This window comes from Malurus melanocephalus, unplaced genomic scaffold, assembly GCF_030028575.1.
Source record: "Malurus melanocephalus ecotype Western Australia unplaced genomic scaffold, MMel_1.1 scaffold_93, whole genome shotgun sequence".
Lineage (NCBI taxonomy): Eukaryota > Metazoa > Chordata > Aves > Passeriformes > Maluridae > Malurus > Malurus melanocephalus.
Genome location: NW_026623325.1, coordinates 1,642,797 through 1,660,422, shown reverse-complemented (window position 1 = coordinate 1,660,422; position 17,626 = coordinate 1,642,797). Strand labels below are relative to the sequence as shown.

General features: G+C 39.1%; 1 protein-coding gene across 1 annotated transcript in view; it reads left to right on the top strand.

Moving 5' to 3' along the window:
- The window catches only part of MICU2 (mitochondrial calcium uptake 2), a 142,295-nt gene extending 127,101 nt beyond the window's left edge, over positions 1 to 15,194 (top strand). Inside the window, exons 9-12 of the mRNA XM_057368528.1 lie at positions 5,776 to 5,947; positions 6,233 to 6,341; positions 9,437 to 9,594; positions 9,873 to 15,194. Of these exons, the coding sequence (XP_057224511.1) occupies positions 5,776 to 5,947; positions 6,233 to 6,341; positions 9,437 to 9,594; positions 9,873 to 9,977 (544 nt within the window). The 3' untranslated portion in view covers positions 9,978 to 15,194. The remainder of the gene's footprint in view (positions 1 to 5,775; positions 5,948 to 6,232; positions 6,342 to 9,436; positions 9,595 to 9,872) is intronic.
- Positions 15,195 to 17,626: the final 2,432 nt, after the last annotated feature.

Below are 17,626 nucleotides of genomic sequence, written 5' to 3'. Positions count from 1 at the left end.
GTTTGTCTGGCATTAAAAAAAACCTTTTGTGAGTGTGTAACCATCTGTATCTACATGTACATCAGCATTGTCTAACCCTTTTAGCCTACAGTCCAAACATTTTTTAAATGTCAGACAGCCACAGTCAATATACCAGGGCAATTAATTTGCCCTGTTCTCCTTCCTTTGCATTCAGATGGCACAAAGAAAATGGAACTGTCTACATCTCTTGGCCAGTGAGGCTGATGTAAAGCTGTTCTCATGTCTCCCTTCCTACAGCCCTGAACACAGACGGCACACTGAGTATAGGGAGGGAAAATGGCTGGGCTTCTGTCTCCAGCTGGTGTTTGCTTCTTGGGAAATCACAGGGATTGAGACRCTCTCAGACAATCCTCAGGCGGTGTTTTTGTCAAATGTAAAGGTAGTTTCAAAGATCTTCAGGCTCCTTAAGGTAGGATTCACATGTTCAGGTCCAGACTCCTAGATGAGTTCTTGTTATTGTATTGTCTTTAACAAAAGGCCAATATAGTAATTAATAATAAGAATACCGTTTCAAAAGCAAGAGCTAATTTGCCTGGCAAATGTTAGGAAATGCAATCTTCTGGAGTATGTTTATGTGTATCACTACTAAAGGTGTGGCCTCAGTCAAATGCATCTGGAACAGTATTCTCCTACAACATTTTAAGAAAATATACAAGAATATGCAGTAAGCCTAAAATCATATAACAAAGAAGGCTAGATTTAATACAGGAAGCTGGAGTCTTCTCAGATCTGAACAAGTTTCTGTTTCAGATGACTGATCACTTAGTTTTATACCTCAACAATAGTGTTGTCTTCTAATACCAGGTCTTGTCTTAGAGAATATCCCCAGAATTCTAGGATTTTTTATTCTTTTGCATGGATTTTTCTTGGTTTTTAATACAGAAATAATTTTTTGGTCTTTTCCTTACAAAAAAAATTAACTTGTGCTTTAATTTCCAGCTGTATCATATATATTATCTTTTATTCTGAGTAGGAAACTATTTCATTTTCTAGGTATAGGCAATATTTCTTCCTGACAGACACTGGGGGGCTTTTTTTTTCCCTGAAAAAAGTCCTTTACTGATCTTGTTTAAGTATGTCTAATCCCAAATAAAAGAGGAGACGGTATTTCACTCCCTAAACAGTCTACAACTGCTGTGATTTTTTTGTGTAATCTGTCCCCAAGCAAGCTTAAATCTCTCACAGTCTCCTTGAAGGAAAAAAAATGCAGAGGGTATGGAAAGGATATTCAAAAAACTCTCTGTTAGTTGTATTTTTTTCCTGGTATGTCTTACCAAAAAAAAGTGCTTCCTGGTATGATTAAAAATAGGGCATCTTTTAATTGTATTAAGAAAATTAACATTTCAGATCCAGTTTATGGCATTTTCTTACCYGATTTCTTGCTTCCAAACCTTTAATCTGTAAACAGAATTTTGTACCAGATATATTCTTTAATTATAGTTCTTTATTTCTGCTTTAGACTGAAGGTCTCAAATTGTATAAACATAYACAAATCACGCCTTTTCCCTATCAATCCTGTTTCTTTCCTTCAGCATTTTGAATTCCTTGATAGATTTYATTTGAAACCTTTCATTTAGGAAGCCAGAATGATCCAGGCTAGATCCCACTGCTAGTGCTGACATTTTAGGGGGGTGTGTGTGTCCCACTGCATGGATGCAGGATCTCTTTCAGGTAACATCATCAGCCAGCAAACAGTGCCTTTGCTGGGATGACAGCTTGTACATTTTCAGTGATTTTTATCTGCGGATTTGGAATTGCTTTGCAGAAATAGAGTATGATTGCCTCCTTATTTGTCTCTGTTCCTATACTTTTATCTATGTGTGTGCCTATAGAGAGAGAGCCCTAATACCCGTAGAGATTACATCAAGTACAGCCAAGATCAKGCATGAGGAAGTGGAGAACAGCAACAAAATCTGGCTTCGTGATATTYCTGTCATAATTCAATCTGAACATTTCCCAAATACTTAGTAAAGAGGCAGAGAAAAATATTTTTCTTCCTTTCCTGTAATCTTAGCAAAAGAATAGCTTGGTTAGTTTCTACAGACCTCTTATAAGTGAAAGTGAGTTGTTGGGTTTGGAAATGCTAAGGATAGTAAATCAAAGAGGGTTTTGCCTGTCACTCTGAAAATTGTGAAATTGATTAACTGTCTTAATGCTTGCAAACCTGAATTTACAAGCATAGATCTAAATGTTCTCCAAAGGTTAATKGTCAAGCCTTTATTAGATTTTCTATATTCTGGTTTGAAAGTTAGATTGCAAAAAGGCAACTCACAGCTGGTTTGCTACAGTCTTTTAGTGCAGAGAGGGTTATCAAGTCTTTAAAAGGACTTCAGTGTCTGAAGAGAAGCCAAAGCATGGGACWAATGCTGGGGTGGTATGTCCACCATTGTCTTTGTTGTTAGATTTCCTTCCTATAAATCAGGAAGTGGTTAGTTCTGTATAAAGAGTATTAAAGCTCTGCACAGACAGGTCAGCTCAAGAGGTGAAAAAAAAACTTTCTCTAACATTTCCTTCAGTGTTTCAATCTACTACTTTGTGTGCCATGAAACGTACACTTTTCCATTTGGAGGGGGAATAGCTGCATTCCTGAGGTCTCCCCTCTTTATTACATTTTCACTTCTATTTGTCGTGGATTAACACTATTAAAGTTGAGTTGTCAAAAAGCCTTGAGAGATTCCCTTTTTCTATAGTAAAGCACATTATAAAATGAGGGATAAACCCTGATAAGGTTCCTGGATGCTGTTGTAACACGATAACAAATTTGGCCATTGGCCTTCAACGTGGGTGTTTTAGAGAGTGTGGATAAAGTGGGCTGTCTTAAAGAAAGTGCTCTCAGTTCCTAGCCTTTTCCCCATCTTATAAATTTATGGTTTACCTCTCCTTTTTGTTACTTGGAAACTTAGAGCTTTATTTTTTTTAACTACTATAGCATGAGAGTATTCCCAGTGTAATTATTTCTTGATCATAGAGCATATCTAGTATTGGAATCCTGTTCCTGTACTTGAATTCTGACTCTCTACAAAGTCCCCAGCCAAGATCCCACTGACTTTGGGAGAGCAGGAATTGCATTCCTGTGCTTGTTTTTCCTAATATCTGGATACATTCTGAGGACTTTGCAGCTGAAACTCATTGCACTGTGATCCAGAAGATACAAARGCAAGTATCCCTAGTGGTGTCTTGACATTTATGTATCAAGTTTTACTTCCTAACCAGAAAGTTATTTTTAATAACTTTTAATAACTTTCACTTTAAAAAAACCTCATTAGGATTTTTAACTCTCACATCTGGGAATACGAGTGACCTAGAATGCTGATGCGATGATTCATAGTATTTTAATTTTTGTAATGTGGGAAACTATCACATAAATTTTAAATTGTACTTTACAGCTACTGCTCCAAGTAGTATTTGATACGGCAAGAAATCTTCCCACTCTGACTTGCCAGGAGCAAGCCTAGAAGTTGAAATGAACTTCAATTAAAAGAGGGTGCAGAAGCAAGAACACACTGAAAATGCCACAGCCAAGCCATTCACTGTCTGCTCTGCCTTTGCTGCCCCTTTCAGGAGGCTGATGTGTGCAGCTTGGTGGACTCCTTCCTTATCATGTGGAAATGATTGACCTTGTRCTTTCCTGCCTTTATTGGGTATGGCTGGAGGGCAGGTCACCAAGGCTTTTGTGCTTAAGGACATGCAATATTCAGAGAAGGTGGAAGAATCTGTTTCTATGTTGCCACCTGTGGCTAACGACCAGTAAAGCAAATGACTGAGAGTTTGCTCCCCAAGATAAATAGCTCAAGACTTAAGACCTTAAGTATGTTGCAAAATATGTCCATCTTTCATAGATAAAAATCCAAGAAAACATACGTTGCCTCTTCTCCCTGCATCCCAGTTTCAGGCATATTTCTGTAAGTGACCTAATTTTCAGCAACTCTCCTCCTCCAGACCAGACATTACACGGGTTAGAAACTTCAGTCAAAGATATTGTTCTGCAGTCTTGGCTGTGAGTCCCAGCCAAGAACAAAGCACACATCCCAGATACCATCTACTCCATTCCTCAAAATGMAGCCAAATGGCCCTAGTCAGTCTCTGCTGGGCTCTCTCCATGCCTGGTCTACATGCCAGGTCCATGCTGTTCTCTCCCTCTGCATCTTGACCTCCTTTMCCAAGACCAGGGGAAACTCTTGGGTGCTGTGGGTGCAGCAGGACTGCTTGTGCCAGCCCATGGATCTGGTTTCCTTGGCACATGCTTTGGCTTTACTGTGGAATCCCCTTCATTAGAGCAGAAAAGTGTGCACATATGAAATGTGACAGCATATTGTACCCCTTCTCAGTATTACTCTAATTCAGCTCTAGCCTGGAGCTTAAATTCACCTMCACTATCAGGCTTTCATTTACCTGCATGTCCTGAGCTGTGACGCATTTGCTGGCCCTTTATTTGCCTGTGCAGCTCTACCTTTTTTATAGGAAAAAATACAAGAGAGAGCTGATGCTACAACAGCAGTCTTCAGCTAAGCCCTTACAGAATTCACAGAGCTTGGAGGCACTAATTGTCCAAGTGATCTCATTAAAGAACTAAAGATAGCTGTGTGGACTTAAATGCTGTAATTTCAAGGGAAAGAATTCAAACCCAGTGAGGCCATGCAAACATTGATGAGCAAATGAGCCTCTGATGATATTGGCTGCAGAGACTCTTAGCTGTCCTCTTCTCCAACTAATTGCTTTGTCCCAATATAGGAATATTTCATTCCCTCCTGTCAATAATTTCTRCAGCTCATAAAGCAGGGTTCTTTTGAAATACTGAAGTGATTCTGGCAAGCACCACTGGTTTTASCCTTTATTTAAAAACCATCACTTGTTTTTGGATTGCCCCATTTCTGAAGTAGAAAATATCAAATCAATCACACAGTATTGTCTRTGTTAACTTTTTGAAAATTAATACTAGCCAGGTAGACCAAACTGGGGAAACTGAAACCTACAACTCACAGTTCCAGCTCTGTACCTGCAGGTTGTTATACTTTGTACCTTGCTTCTTGTAATACTTTTTTCTTTCCTTCCCAAAAGAATGGGTGTCTCCTAAAAACCTTGATATTGACTTTTCCGTTTTCAGACAGCTCTCTTCTTACCTTCCCAAACCCCTGCAACATAATTTTCTGTGCTGTTCTGAACTCCGTACAAGTCAATTGTAATCTTCTCTAATCCATCCTCTAGTAAGGACAGAACTCATTTGCCAAATCTGTGTGTAGTTATAATCTTTGAGACTTTCAGTCATCCTACAGCAATGATTTCAAGTTTCTTCTTTCACCTTTGTGATTATTATGGCCTCATCTTTSTAGGTACTTTCCAGTCTTGTCATTCCTCTCTCTTGTTAATATGAAACCTCATAAATCACGTGTCAAGCCCTCAGTTACCATGTCCTTTTTCATTCATTCTTTRTGCTGCTATGCTTTACCGATTGTTTTGTCTCCTTATCTGCGCATTTTTAAACACGGCTAAAACCGAGACGGCCAAGGTGTCCCCAAGTTCTGCTGGCAGCAGCCGCCTGTGCGGGCCGAGGGCTCGCCCTGCTGGTGTCCATATGGAAATGCAGTCCTGGAAACATCCGCGAGCACCGGGAAAAGTAAACCAGTGCTATTTTTAACAAGGGTGTCGAAAGTGTCTGTGGCTCAGAGCTGCTGTCTGCTTCATTTCGTAGCTAAGGTAATACAGTAATACATGGATGGAAGTATCAGCTGTTGGGTAATATCTGTTTGCACTTAGATTCATGGAAAATCTGCAAACAGAAGTCCAGGAGATGGAATTCATAAAGTTTTCAAAGGGTTTGAGCGTCATGAGAAAAGAAGACTTTGCGGCATGGTTGCTGTACTTCACTGATGAGGAAAACAATGAAATTTACTGGCAGAATGTGAAAGACAGAATCGAAGCAGGAGAGGTTGGTACCCAAATGCTTTGTTTTGCTTCCTTCTTTGTACGCACAGTTTTCATTTGAATGTTGTTATCTAATGAGGTAACCAGTTTCCTAATGAATTATTGCAGCCCTTGAATTTTATACAAATAAGAGTAATGGTAATTTGCGAACTGAGAAATACAAATATCAACAATGAGAAGGCAATCATATCTAAACACTAAGCCCCACCAGATTTAATGACATTGAGTAATTTAATAATAATTTAATGTATTATTCATTATATATTGTGTGAATTTTGTGATACTCTAGAACATCAGTTTGGAAGAATTCAAGACTTTTTGCAAGTTTACAAATAACCTGGAAGATTTTTCTATTGCCATGCAGATGTTTACTGTAGCCAATCGTCCTGTTAAGCGGGGTAAGTGCTGTACACCTTTCATATGGGCTTTTTAAAGGAAAGGAATTTATTTTTATTATGGAATTAATGTAAATTAGTTATTCCAAAGTACCACAGTGACGTCCAAAAATATTATACTGCTTTGTATTTGGACTTAGTTCTATTTCATAAAAAAATAATAATATTAAGTTTCCAAAATGTTCTCATTTATAAGTTCTAGTGTGCTGTCATATGTGGATTAATCAGAGCAGACTAAAGCATAATCATAAAATGGTTTGGGTTGGAAGGAACCTTTAAAGGTCATTTTTCTAAACCCTCTGGCATAGGCAGGGAAATCTGTCACTGGATCAGGTTGCTCAAATCCCCACCCAAACAATCCCTGAACACTTTCCATGATGGGACATCCATGACTTCGYACAGTTTCTTTCTTATGTCCAGCCCAAATCTACCTTCTTTCAGTTTGAAGGCATTTTATCCTGTCCTGTCACTACAGGCCTTGGTAAAACCTCTCTCCCYCTCTCTCTTATAAGCCCCATTGATACAGTGAAAATCCACAATAAGGTCTGCCCCAAGGTATCTCTTCTGCTGAACAACCCCAGCTCTCTTGGCCTTTGTTCACTGAATAGGTGCCCTATCCCTGTGGTAGTTTCTGTGGCCCTCCTCTGGACTCCATGTGCTGGGGACCCCARATCTGGGTGCAGCACTGCAGGTGGGATCTCACCARAGCAGAGCAGAGAGAGAGAATCCCCTCCCTCACTTTCTGACCACACTGCTACAGATGCAGCCCAGGATGCAGTTGGCTTTCTGGGATGTGAGCACACATTGATGGGTTGTGTCCAATTTTTCATCCATCAATATCTCCAGGTTTTTCTCCACAGGGCTGCTCTYAGTTCAAGTTCATTCTAGATGAGGAAGAATTTACTGAAACAATACATGCTGTAGTTACAGTTTGTAATAACAAAGTCTTTTCATTATAGTGAAACTAGTTTCTGAGGAAACTAAACAGTAGAAATCTCTTATTTTGCCTATCTTGCCTTCTCCATGTACTTATGTAGTATTATGCAATTATGTCTATCACTAAGAAACAAGGTAGTAAAGTGGGGTTTAAAATAAAAATTTGTAGGAGGGGCATTGCTTCCTTCCTATATAGGAGAAATAGGAGCAATGCAGCATAAGTTTCATAAATATAAAAATGCTTTTTATTCTAATTCTGAGATTGTTACTTAGTTGTTATACTTGAAGGACAACTCTTGTAAGTTATTTCAAAATAGCAACATAAAAAGTTCCTAAGGATATGTGATGAGTTATTAACATTCATTGAAATTAATATTTGATGGGCTTGCATGAAAAAAAGGTGAGAGGTGTGAGAAGACAGAAAGAAAAATATGTATTCTTGAAAGAGAAATGTTTGGATAGGATTTGAACCAAAGAAAACTGGGGGATTTAYAACTTGTGACTTTCATTACTGCTCTGTTWATGCACTGARCCCCACTGTGATCGAAAGCAGTCAGCTGCTGTGGTAACTCACAAATGTTACATGTCTAATCCTCTCCTGAATCTGAGTTCTTTGTCTTGTCGTTTGCATGTGTGTACATGTGTGTATTCACACACATATGAACATTTCTCTAAAAATAARACAATCTTTTAATTCTTCCTTTTATTCTAGACTTCTTTTTCTTCTAACTCTTCTAACTTCATCGCAACTCATCCTCTCTCTCTCTGATAAGGTGGCCCTTCTTGGTTTGAAGATTGTTGTGCTCCACTCTTGTAGAAGATCTTTCTCCTTTTTTCATGTTCTATTCAAAAAAAACTACAGTGCCATGTCTGGGTTTGCATTCAACTTTAAGAGTTGACACTGTTAAGATCTTTTCAAAGACAAAATTATGGCTACTATAAGCATCTCAGATTTTATGTCTTTTTCCAATTGTGGTATATCCTTTTACAGAAGGATTTTCAACTTAATTTTATTTAAACCAACTGTGAAATAATCARCTACATTTGATTTATGCCGGAATTTATGCAGGAATTGTTGAAAGAGACAAATATGAAAGCTAAGTCAGGAATGCTATTGCCTCTCAAAAGCTTCAGAACTAATTGTATTTATAGTGCTTTTTATAAACAGTGCTTGTTTATGAAAGCAGAAGCATGTTAATACTGTATTTATGATTTATTACTTCATTTGGACAATTTGCTGTAATAATCTGCAATACTGCTATACTTCAGTAATCTYTAGATCATTTTTGAAATTTACTCTTCCATGATGCCTTTGAAAATGCATCCAATTCATGTGTTGCAATTGTGCTTGCTAAAATAARCCATAATCCTTTCATTCTTATGGCCTTTCACTCATATGGTCTGCTGGTTTGTGGCAACCCCACACACTTCCTCATCTTCCTTGAGTCAGAACTCCAAATTCTGTGCATCACAAGATCAGAAGTGGAGATAGTAGGTATTTCTGTAGTGCACATGGTGGTRTAAAGAGAGGAGAAAAAGAAAGCTGAAGATAGAAGTACATCTCCAGAGAGGTATGGCAGCTTTTTCTGACACGAATCCTCATTAATGCTTCAACATCATTTAAGAGGAGGTAGCCAACTTCTCTAAAAACCAGAACTACAGATACATAAAGCCATGTGCTGCAAGCACTGCATTGACCATTTGATGGTCTGTGTTTCTGCAGAGTTGCTGAGGAKATTGTTGCATGAGGTAGAGTATATCATAACATACTACACTCTGAGGAGAAGAGTTTTCTTGCAGAATGAATTGTCACGAAACTGGTTTGAGATGAATGGTAAGGTTTTTTATGAGAGCATATTGAGGCAAACACCATTCCTATTAACAGGTTTCAGCTGCTTCTAGTGAAAAKTATTACTCGTACAGTTGCTTGAGAAGTATTGCATTGCAAAAGCTTATAATAAAATTAAGTGTTACGAAAGATGAAGCAAGCTCAAGAGCACCTGAACTGAGGTCTCGTAATAGTTTACTAGTTTACACATCCCAAATTCTCTTGTTAGRATACCCACGAGACATTGTAACTTGGACACAATCGTATTATTTATGTGCTTTTCATTTGCTTTACAAGTTCAGTCACCTRTGATGTAATACTATGTCTTTATTAGCCGAGTTCAAGAGAGCAGTGAAGGTGGCAACGGGACAGGATCTGTCAGACAATGTTTTGGATACCATCTTCAAGATTTTTGATCTAGATGGAGATGACTGCCTCAGCCACAGCGAATTTCTTGGTGTCCTGAGGAACCGAATGCACCGAGGTTTGAGGGTAACAAACTGACATAATTGTTTGTAAATACCACAGATCATTGCAACTACTATGTTGTAAAAGCTTTAGAAACACGGGTAGAGATAATGAAAAAGATACATATTTTAAACTGGGTAGTCCTTCGTGCATATGAATCTCGGAGGAGTGCTGCCACTAAGAACTTATTATTACACATGTGAGCTACAGAAAAAGCARCACATTATATATTGTATTTACACARTCTGGGAATAGGAGTCTTTTTTGTGTAAATGCTAAACACACTTTAATTTTATTAACAGGTACTGCAGCAGCAAGGCATTCAAGGTTTCTGGAAGTGTGTGAAAAAAGAAAGCATTAAAGGAGCCAAAGAAGTGTGGAAGCAGACGGGGAAAAGTCCTTTTTAAAGCAGTCCATTGTTCTTTTGCTTAAGTGGTTTTTCTTTRGGGGAGTTTGTCTGTCCTGTTTACATGATAACAGAATCAAAAATACTCTTTTTTTTTTGCTTTAGTTAAAGTTTAATTAACCCAGGCTCTAATGCAATAGTTTTATAATTGTTCCAGTGCAAYCAGTTTGGTTTGCAGAACCAAATCACTTTTGACCTCCACACAGAAGTGCTCTTGTTCTAGGGAATAGTACTGTTTACTGCTCTGTGGAGTCTGACCCTGCACTATAGGAGACAGGACACACAGAATTTAGTAATGGCCCCAGGCAGGAATGTCACAGCAATATAATCTCGTGTTGAAGGAATAGACATCATCTCAGTTAGCCACTAACACAGTAGCTCTTCTTCTCCAGCAAGGGCAAAATGCACAAGGCAAAATCACTTGCCCAACACATTTCAAATGAAGTTATCCTAAATCAAAAAGGAAAATTCACACCTCATTATGGGGATCTGCTCATGGTGCTGGTTCCTGGTGCTTCCTGGTGCTTGATTCCACCAGTTCTGCATGGATGTCTGGTTTGTCTATTTTCGTGTTGTTAATATTAAACTGGAAATACATGATGATAGGCTTGATACAGGCTTTAAAAGTTGCACATYGATCAGTGAGTGTGCATTGAGTGTCTCAGATCTCTTCCACATAGTATAAATGAGAAGAAAAGGATCCTCATTCTATCCAACACAGTGGTAGCTACAATTTGACTCATGACTATTTTGGTTTAATTGTATTGCAGAAGATGAATGTGTAGCAAATKTGTTTTATCTTGCTAAAGGTTGTGACAGGGAAAGCTGAAGTATCTCAGGAATTCAAGGTTATAGTAAGAAAGCGCTGAGGTAATAGTACGTCCAATAAAAAAACAAATAGAAGTGTTTATTATTCCAARTGCAAAGTTAGACCTAAGATCTTAAACACTGAAATGAGGAACAACTCAAGATTAACATTTAGCAATTACAGATGAACATTTTTTAGTAATAACATACAGTGCATCTTTGTGTGCATATTACATGTTTTGTCTTTCTAACAATACCAGGAGCCAATAGTCACAGGTCCAGATCACTCTTCCTAGTTGGCCACAATATACAGGAGATAGACTTACCTGTAAAGCTGTCAAGGCTTTTCCTCTTTCCCAYTCTCAGTTGTCTGACTTGTCTTGGCTGGGGTGAAAGCTTAAYCCTTCAAGACAGGTTTGTGGTGACAGAGGTAACAGATTCAAAAGGTGGGCTTGGGAAATGTCTCAAGAAACATAAGCAACAAATCTCACCACTCAGTGAGGAAATAACCATCCCGTTTTTGCATGACACCAGCTGTGTTCTAATCAAAGTTGTAGATAAGCTCAACATGTGGAGCTTGGTTATCATTTCTTTGGGTTTTGTGAGAAGARGGGAAATTTCCATGATAGCCAAGACATCAGAGCAGCTGTCACTCAGAGCAGGGACAGGAGAGCATGCATCAGGAAACCATAAAGATTCCATCTAAGGAATACTGAGATTACTGAGAATGTTTGATATGTCCATAGCTGTCAGACAGATTTGTGCTGAGGACAAGTCCTACTGCCCAAGCCTTGGCTCGGTGATCTCTCCTAGGGCACACAGTGAGAGACCAGCAAAACAACTCTTCCTCCATGGCCTCAGCTTGGAGCTTTAATCTAAAGGCTTAACAAGAAAGTGCTTATATTCCTGTCGTCTGTGGACATGCACCAAGAACAAGACCATGCTTTCAGGTATGTCCTGAGACTGTCTGGAAAATCAGGCACCAGTGACCATAAAGAATCCCTTTTCCCCCAGGAAACAATCCAGATGAATGAAACGGTGTGGAAACAATCCAAATGCCTCAGCCTCCTCCCCTTAAACTGAACTCCTGCAGTGCTGTGTGGGCAGCAGGATACCAGCTGGCTGGTTTACTTTGTGTGTCTGGAAATTGTTTGTTGCTTCTGGTGGTGGGAGTAAAGGTGGGGCAGTGGGACTGGCACCASAGTACGACAGCCAGCTGCACATCACCATCACCAAATTATCAAAAAAATTACACTATGGAAAAATTTATGTCACAAAAATGTGTGCGTTCGCCCAAAGTGTGCTTTGTGCCATCTCTGGCTTTAAAGGAAGACTACCTTTTATTTGTTGTTGTTAATACTTTGGCAAATAATTTTTACTTTGGAATGGAGATTATTCCCTAACATTTTATTCTGTGCAAAGTTAATAGGTTTATGATGTTTTTTATTGCTTTTGTGGTTTCTTTTGTTTACTAATTGCTTCCTTCTTACAAGCTGTTTGGTTTTCTTTTTGAGAARTCAAATCATTTAGCTTTAATGAATTTAGAAGTTTTAATTCCTCAGTGCTCATTTTGTATCTGGGTTTGTGCAATCAGCAGTATCTGCTTTCAGGGATTTCAAGTTTTATTTTTAGTGAAAGCTTTAGTGTCAAGTTCAGAGGAAAAGCAGAGATATGCTTGGTTTTTGTAAGAATTTTTTGTCTATAGTAAAAAGAAAAAAAAAAAGATTGATTAGGAATTATAATAGAGTTATGAATATTTTTCGGAAGTTATCCTGAAAATGCAGCAAGGAAGAAACCCTGTTTTAAAGGCCAGGGATGACTTGTCCATCAGGCTTGAAGAAACAGACTTTGTGCTTAATTTGTAGTTTATTGTTATTTGTCAACTAAAATGCTTTATAAAACAGTCCTAAAATAGTGTCTCATTTTTAGTATCTTAGATTGAAAGAACTGTTTATGTGTTTAGATAAACATTGGTTTATAAAGAATTCATCATAGTTTTAGTGTTCAATGTTTTAGTTCCTTTTAGTCACTGTATGATATTTGCAGTCTGTCAGCTTTATTCAACACAAGGTTTATGCCAGCTGCCAATCTAAACATATCAATTACAWCTTGTTTTAAGATTAGGAACTCTTCCTTTGAACAGAAATATATAGAAAAACTAAATAAAATTGATTTTTTTTAAATCTACCATATTATATCTGAATGTTACATGGAATAAAGATGAACACATTGCACATTGCAGAAGCCTCAAAAATTGATATTTTGAAGCCTCAAAAGCAAGTCACGACGTACAACTTCTTYACAAAATTTTAGTTGTTGTATCCCCATAATAACACTTTCTACACTTCTTTGTCTAAGATAATGTTTAAGAACAATTTATTCTTCGTTTCCAAAGGAAGTAAAGGCAAAAATGCAGTGTGATACACCAGAAGTAACAGAAACTCATTGGTTGTTTATAGAAATAAATTCTGGKGTCTCAATTTGTACAAGCCTCTTTCTAAAAGCAAAAGTCTCTCTGGATTCAAACCCAGTTGGCAGCTTTTAACAAAATCGGTAACAATGAGGGGTGTATATTCTGCATAGCAGACAAACAAGCCAGGCTATGGATTGTAGTTTYATGTCACCACACATGTCCAGTGCATAGAACAAAAAAAAAGTCACTGCCCAACAAAGGGCGAGAATGGGAACAACCCTATTGCTTAGAGGAAATAATATAAAATTCAGGTATTTTGACCATACTTTGACTAGAGCGTAGAATTGGATCAATAAATGTACATCGAAATACAGTGTGCTTCTCATTCTGGAGTTCTCACAGGAAAAGGCAAGCATGTCTTATGCCTTCAGTCACAGCTGGTTCAAGAAATTGTTCTAACGCAAGAAAAATCTTCAGTCACTCTTAACAGAAAGTATGTGCCCAAATGATACTGTGGTCATTATTASTGAGATTCAAGTTCACCCGACAACAGCTCCTCTAATGCATTTGATCACAAGGGAAGCATGAAGGCAGACACAGATGCACACTTCTGGTGCCCAACTGGCCACAGAATCTCCTCTTACAGAATCTGAAGATGTCACCCAACAAGAAGTCAGAAGCCCTTTGCAGGACAGAAAGCTTGTGAGATTTGAGCATTTGTAATACAAATCAGCAAACTAGTGTGTGTCTTTTCACTCTCCTGCTATTTGAATGTTCCCTGTTGTTGATTAAACAATTCCTAGTTGGTTCAGTARTAAACTGTGCAACATATGTGGAGACATATTTCCCATTAGGCTGGTATTGGCTTAGTTAGTAATGTTTTCAGTTCATTAACTGGAGTGCCCTAGCACAGAGCTCTGCTTGCTATCTTCGGCAGCCCGGCTGCTGCTCCTGCTGGAGCCTGCTCAGCAGTGCACCCACCTGCATGGGCTTGGACACAACACCTCATCTCCTGAGGAGCAAAAGGCCATGGTTTTTCTCATCCATGTACCCAATGTGAGTTTAGATTGGATACTAGGAAAAAATACGTAAAGGTTGTCAAGCACTGGAACAGGCTGCCCAAGGAAGCAGTTGTGTCACCACCCCTGGAGGTGCTGAAAAGATGTGTCARTGTGGCACCTGGGGACATGGTTTAGTGGTGGTAGACATGGCAGTGCTGCATTAATGATGGAACTTGACGATCCTAGAGGTCTTTGCCAACCTAAATGATTCCATGATTCTCTTCTCCCTCTGAAGGAGGGCAAGGCAGAGGGTGGCCTGCCTTTCCAGGCTGACCGAGTGGTGGAAGTAACACAGAAGGCAACAGGCTGTGGGAGGATGGACACAACACCTTGCAGAGCACTGTTTATCACTGGGTTTATTTTGGTCATGTTTCACGCATGCCAGATTTGAAAAGCTGGGAGGAGGGCTATTCCATAGGTAATTCAGTGGAATGTGTGGGAGTTTTTCTCATTGGATTTCAGTCACGAGCTCCCTGCTCTGAAACAGCTTTGGAAGGCCTGGCCTTTCTCCATGGGCTGCAAAGGGAGATGAGCCTCTYGGCTAAACCTGTAYTTTGTGAATGCCACCTGTCTTCATYGTCCTTCAGAGCCTCTGGATAMAAGTACTTMCATTTCACCATCTTTTGTTAAAYAGATCTGCTATWTCATGCGAAGGGTGAAAACTCTTAGAGAGGGAGCTGGTTTAAAACTTACAGGTTTGGTCCCAAAGGAAGTAGATTCTGAAATCAGAATCATCCAACAAGCACTTTCCTGGAGAAAGGATGTACTACAGAGGTGTTTTACTRCAACACTGTGCCTCAGGTCCACTGCTTGAGAAGAAATTTGTTGGTTTTAACATTACCCCAAGGAGCAMCTGTAGTTTTAAATCACCCCCAGGAAAACCAATTGTTTTCATTTAAGACTTGCCAATAAAGTGTTTTAAAATTCTCTTTTCCAAGATACTGATTTTTTTTTAATTATGTGGCCTCTTACTGTGTTTTAATGAACTTTGAAATTTGTACTATTGGAATGAGCAAACATTACTGAAGATATTGTGTACATCTCCTCAATAATGTACAGGAGGTAATTCCTAGAGCAATGGCAGATGAGTCACAGGGTAGACAATTATATTCACTATTGAAAAGAAGGGATACCAAAATGTGATGCTCTGCCACTCACCTTTAGTAAAGGAGACTAATTAAATGGTAAGTCCTAAAGTTAAAAGAAACAATGCTACTAGAAGAGACAAAATGCTGTTAGAATAAATGAAAAGTTTAGGAAATGTGAATACCACTCAACAAAAGGATGCTTGGTAAGCAAGGAATAAATCAATATGGCTGAAATTAGTTATTTTTAAATGCTGTTTGACCAAAAATGAGACTTCACAATTTATAAATTTGATCCAATGTGAACAAGGGCAACTAATCACTTGTAGTTGGTGTGTACAAGATTACATGATCTGTACCGGAATGTGAAGAGCAMATACTTAACACAATCTCGCTTGGTTTTATGTGTACATCAGAAACATGAGACCTCAAAAAAAATCATTTCTCTGTCATATTACAAGGAATAAATGAGACAAATTATCATTTCTGCATCAGTCTCCATCTAAGAGGTTGTGTTGCTTCTGCTTTGCATGTTCCTGAAATTTAAAATGCRCTACTTTGAGAGGGAAAAAATACAGAAGCAAAATGGAGATTAAATAGTTGTAGATTGTAAGGTCTAGATAGTGGAGAGAAGAATTCTGAGTAACTCAAGTGTTGCAGTGTCTTGTTCTACAACCAGCAAATATCAGGAAGACTGCCCTAGACTCTAACTGGTGCTGAGGCTGCCAAGGGAAATGTTTCACTTCTCTTACACATTTTTAATGTGACTAAAGCATGTGGGCAGGCAGAAATTGAGGTGTCGTGTGGAAATGGACAGAGAATGCCCTTTTTTTTTTTTTCCAATATTCAAGAGTCATGGGCTCTAGTGAAAGAGTGAAATGTGATGAGCAGCTCTTCCCACAATATGGCATTCTGAGTTGCTCYTCAGCTTCCCAGAGTCTGCTCCAAGTATCATCAGTTGTTCCTCCCCGCAAATGAGGCAGCAAAGTTTGCACAAGCTGCCCTGTGGCGGTTTGAAGCCAAGCAGGCACTGAGTGATTTTCAGCAGGGCTTCCTTCCATCCTGCTTGGCTTCTATTCAAGAAGTGGTTTCTTCTTAAGAGGCCCTTGTAGAGACGTCCGAGGTGTCTTTCAGAAGTGGAATAGGATAGTTCCTGCCAGGTGTGCCAAGGGGCTTCTAGTGCAGTGCAACTCAGTGGGGGCCACTGTCTGGGGATAAATAGTTCCCTCTCTGCCACCTCACAACCTTGGTATTGTCCTTGTTTAATGCAGTTTCACTTCAGTTCCTGTCACTGTGGGAACATTCCACGGAAATATTGCTGGGTAATACCTGGTCAAAAAGAGTTTGTCCTGCCCTAGGTTTATGCTGCTGCCACTGGCTTTCATCCTATCCAAGGTATCTGTCAGACCCAGGACTGAAACACTGGCCATGTCACAGCTTCCAGCTTTGCCAGCATCAGACTCCGTCCAAACCACGCATGGTGGCAGCTCAGTATAGACATGCTAGAAGGGGAAAATGTCAACATACACAGAGGTGTGATATATCCACTGATACCCCTGTGGTGAAACAAGTCAGCATCAGCAAGCAAGACTGGGATAGGGAGCATCGTGTTGGATCCCATCACATCTTTGCTAGCATAGTGAACTGTTTGTTAGCTAAGCCTATTTTTATTCATGGCTGTGCTCCTTAATCTTCATGTTAGGAATTGTTYTTACTGTGAAGGGTCATGGGTTTTTGTCAGGAAAGCTGGTGGAAGCATGGCCAAGAGGAGGGTCAGTGTACAGCTGCACATTTGGTAAAAGTTGTTTGTAGCTTTGCTTCCCAGGTCCAGATCCCTTCYCTTTAGATTCCAGGCTTGAGAATACACCATATATTCACTAAATACTCTGTTAAGAAACTAACACAGCAATTAAAAGCACATACAACTATCAAAGTAAGGCAAAATCAGGTACTTCTAAAGGCATTATTAATAAATACTATTTTGACACCASCCATTTAAATCCTTTCCCATTGTGTTGAGGCTAAGTGTTAACAGTCCCATGAGATCTTGAGGTAAAGCACATGCCAGCAGCTGTGGCATATTTTGGTACCCTGAAGAAACAGAATCATGGAATCATTAAGGTTGGAAAAGATCTTTAAGTTCATCAAGTCCAATTGCTAACCCAGCACTGCCATCTTCACTACTCAAGCATGTCGCCAAGTACCACAATTTATGAAGGTTAGAGGAACTGGAACACTTCAACTACATCTCTGATGTGCTAACCAGCACATCAGACCACAACTA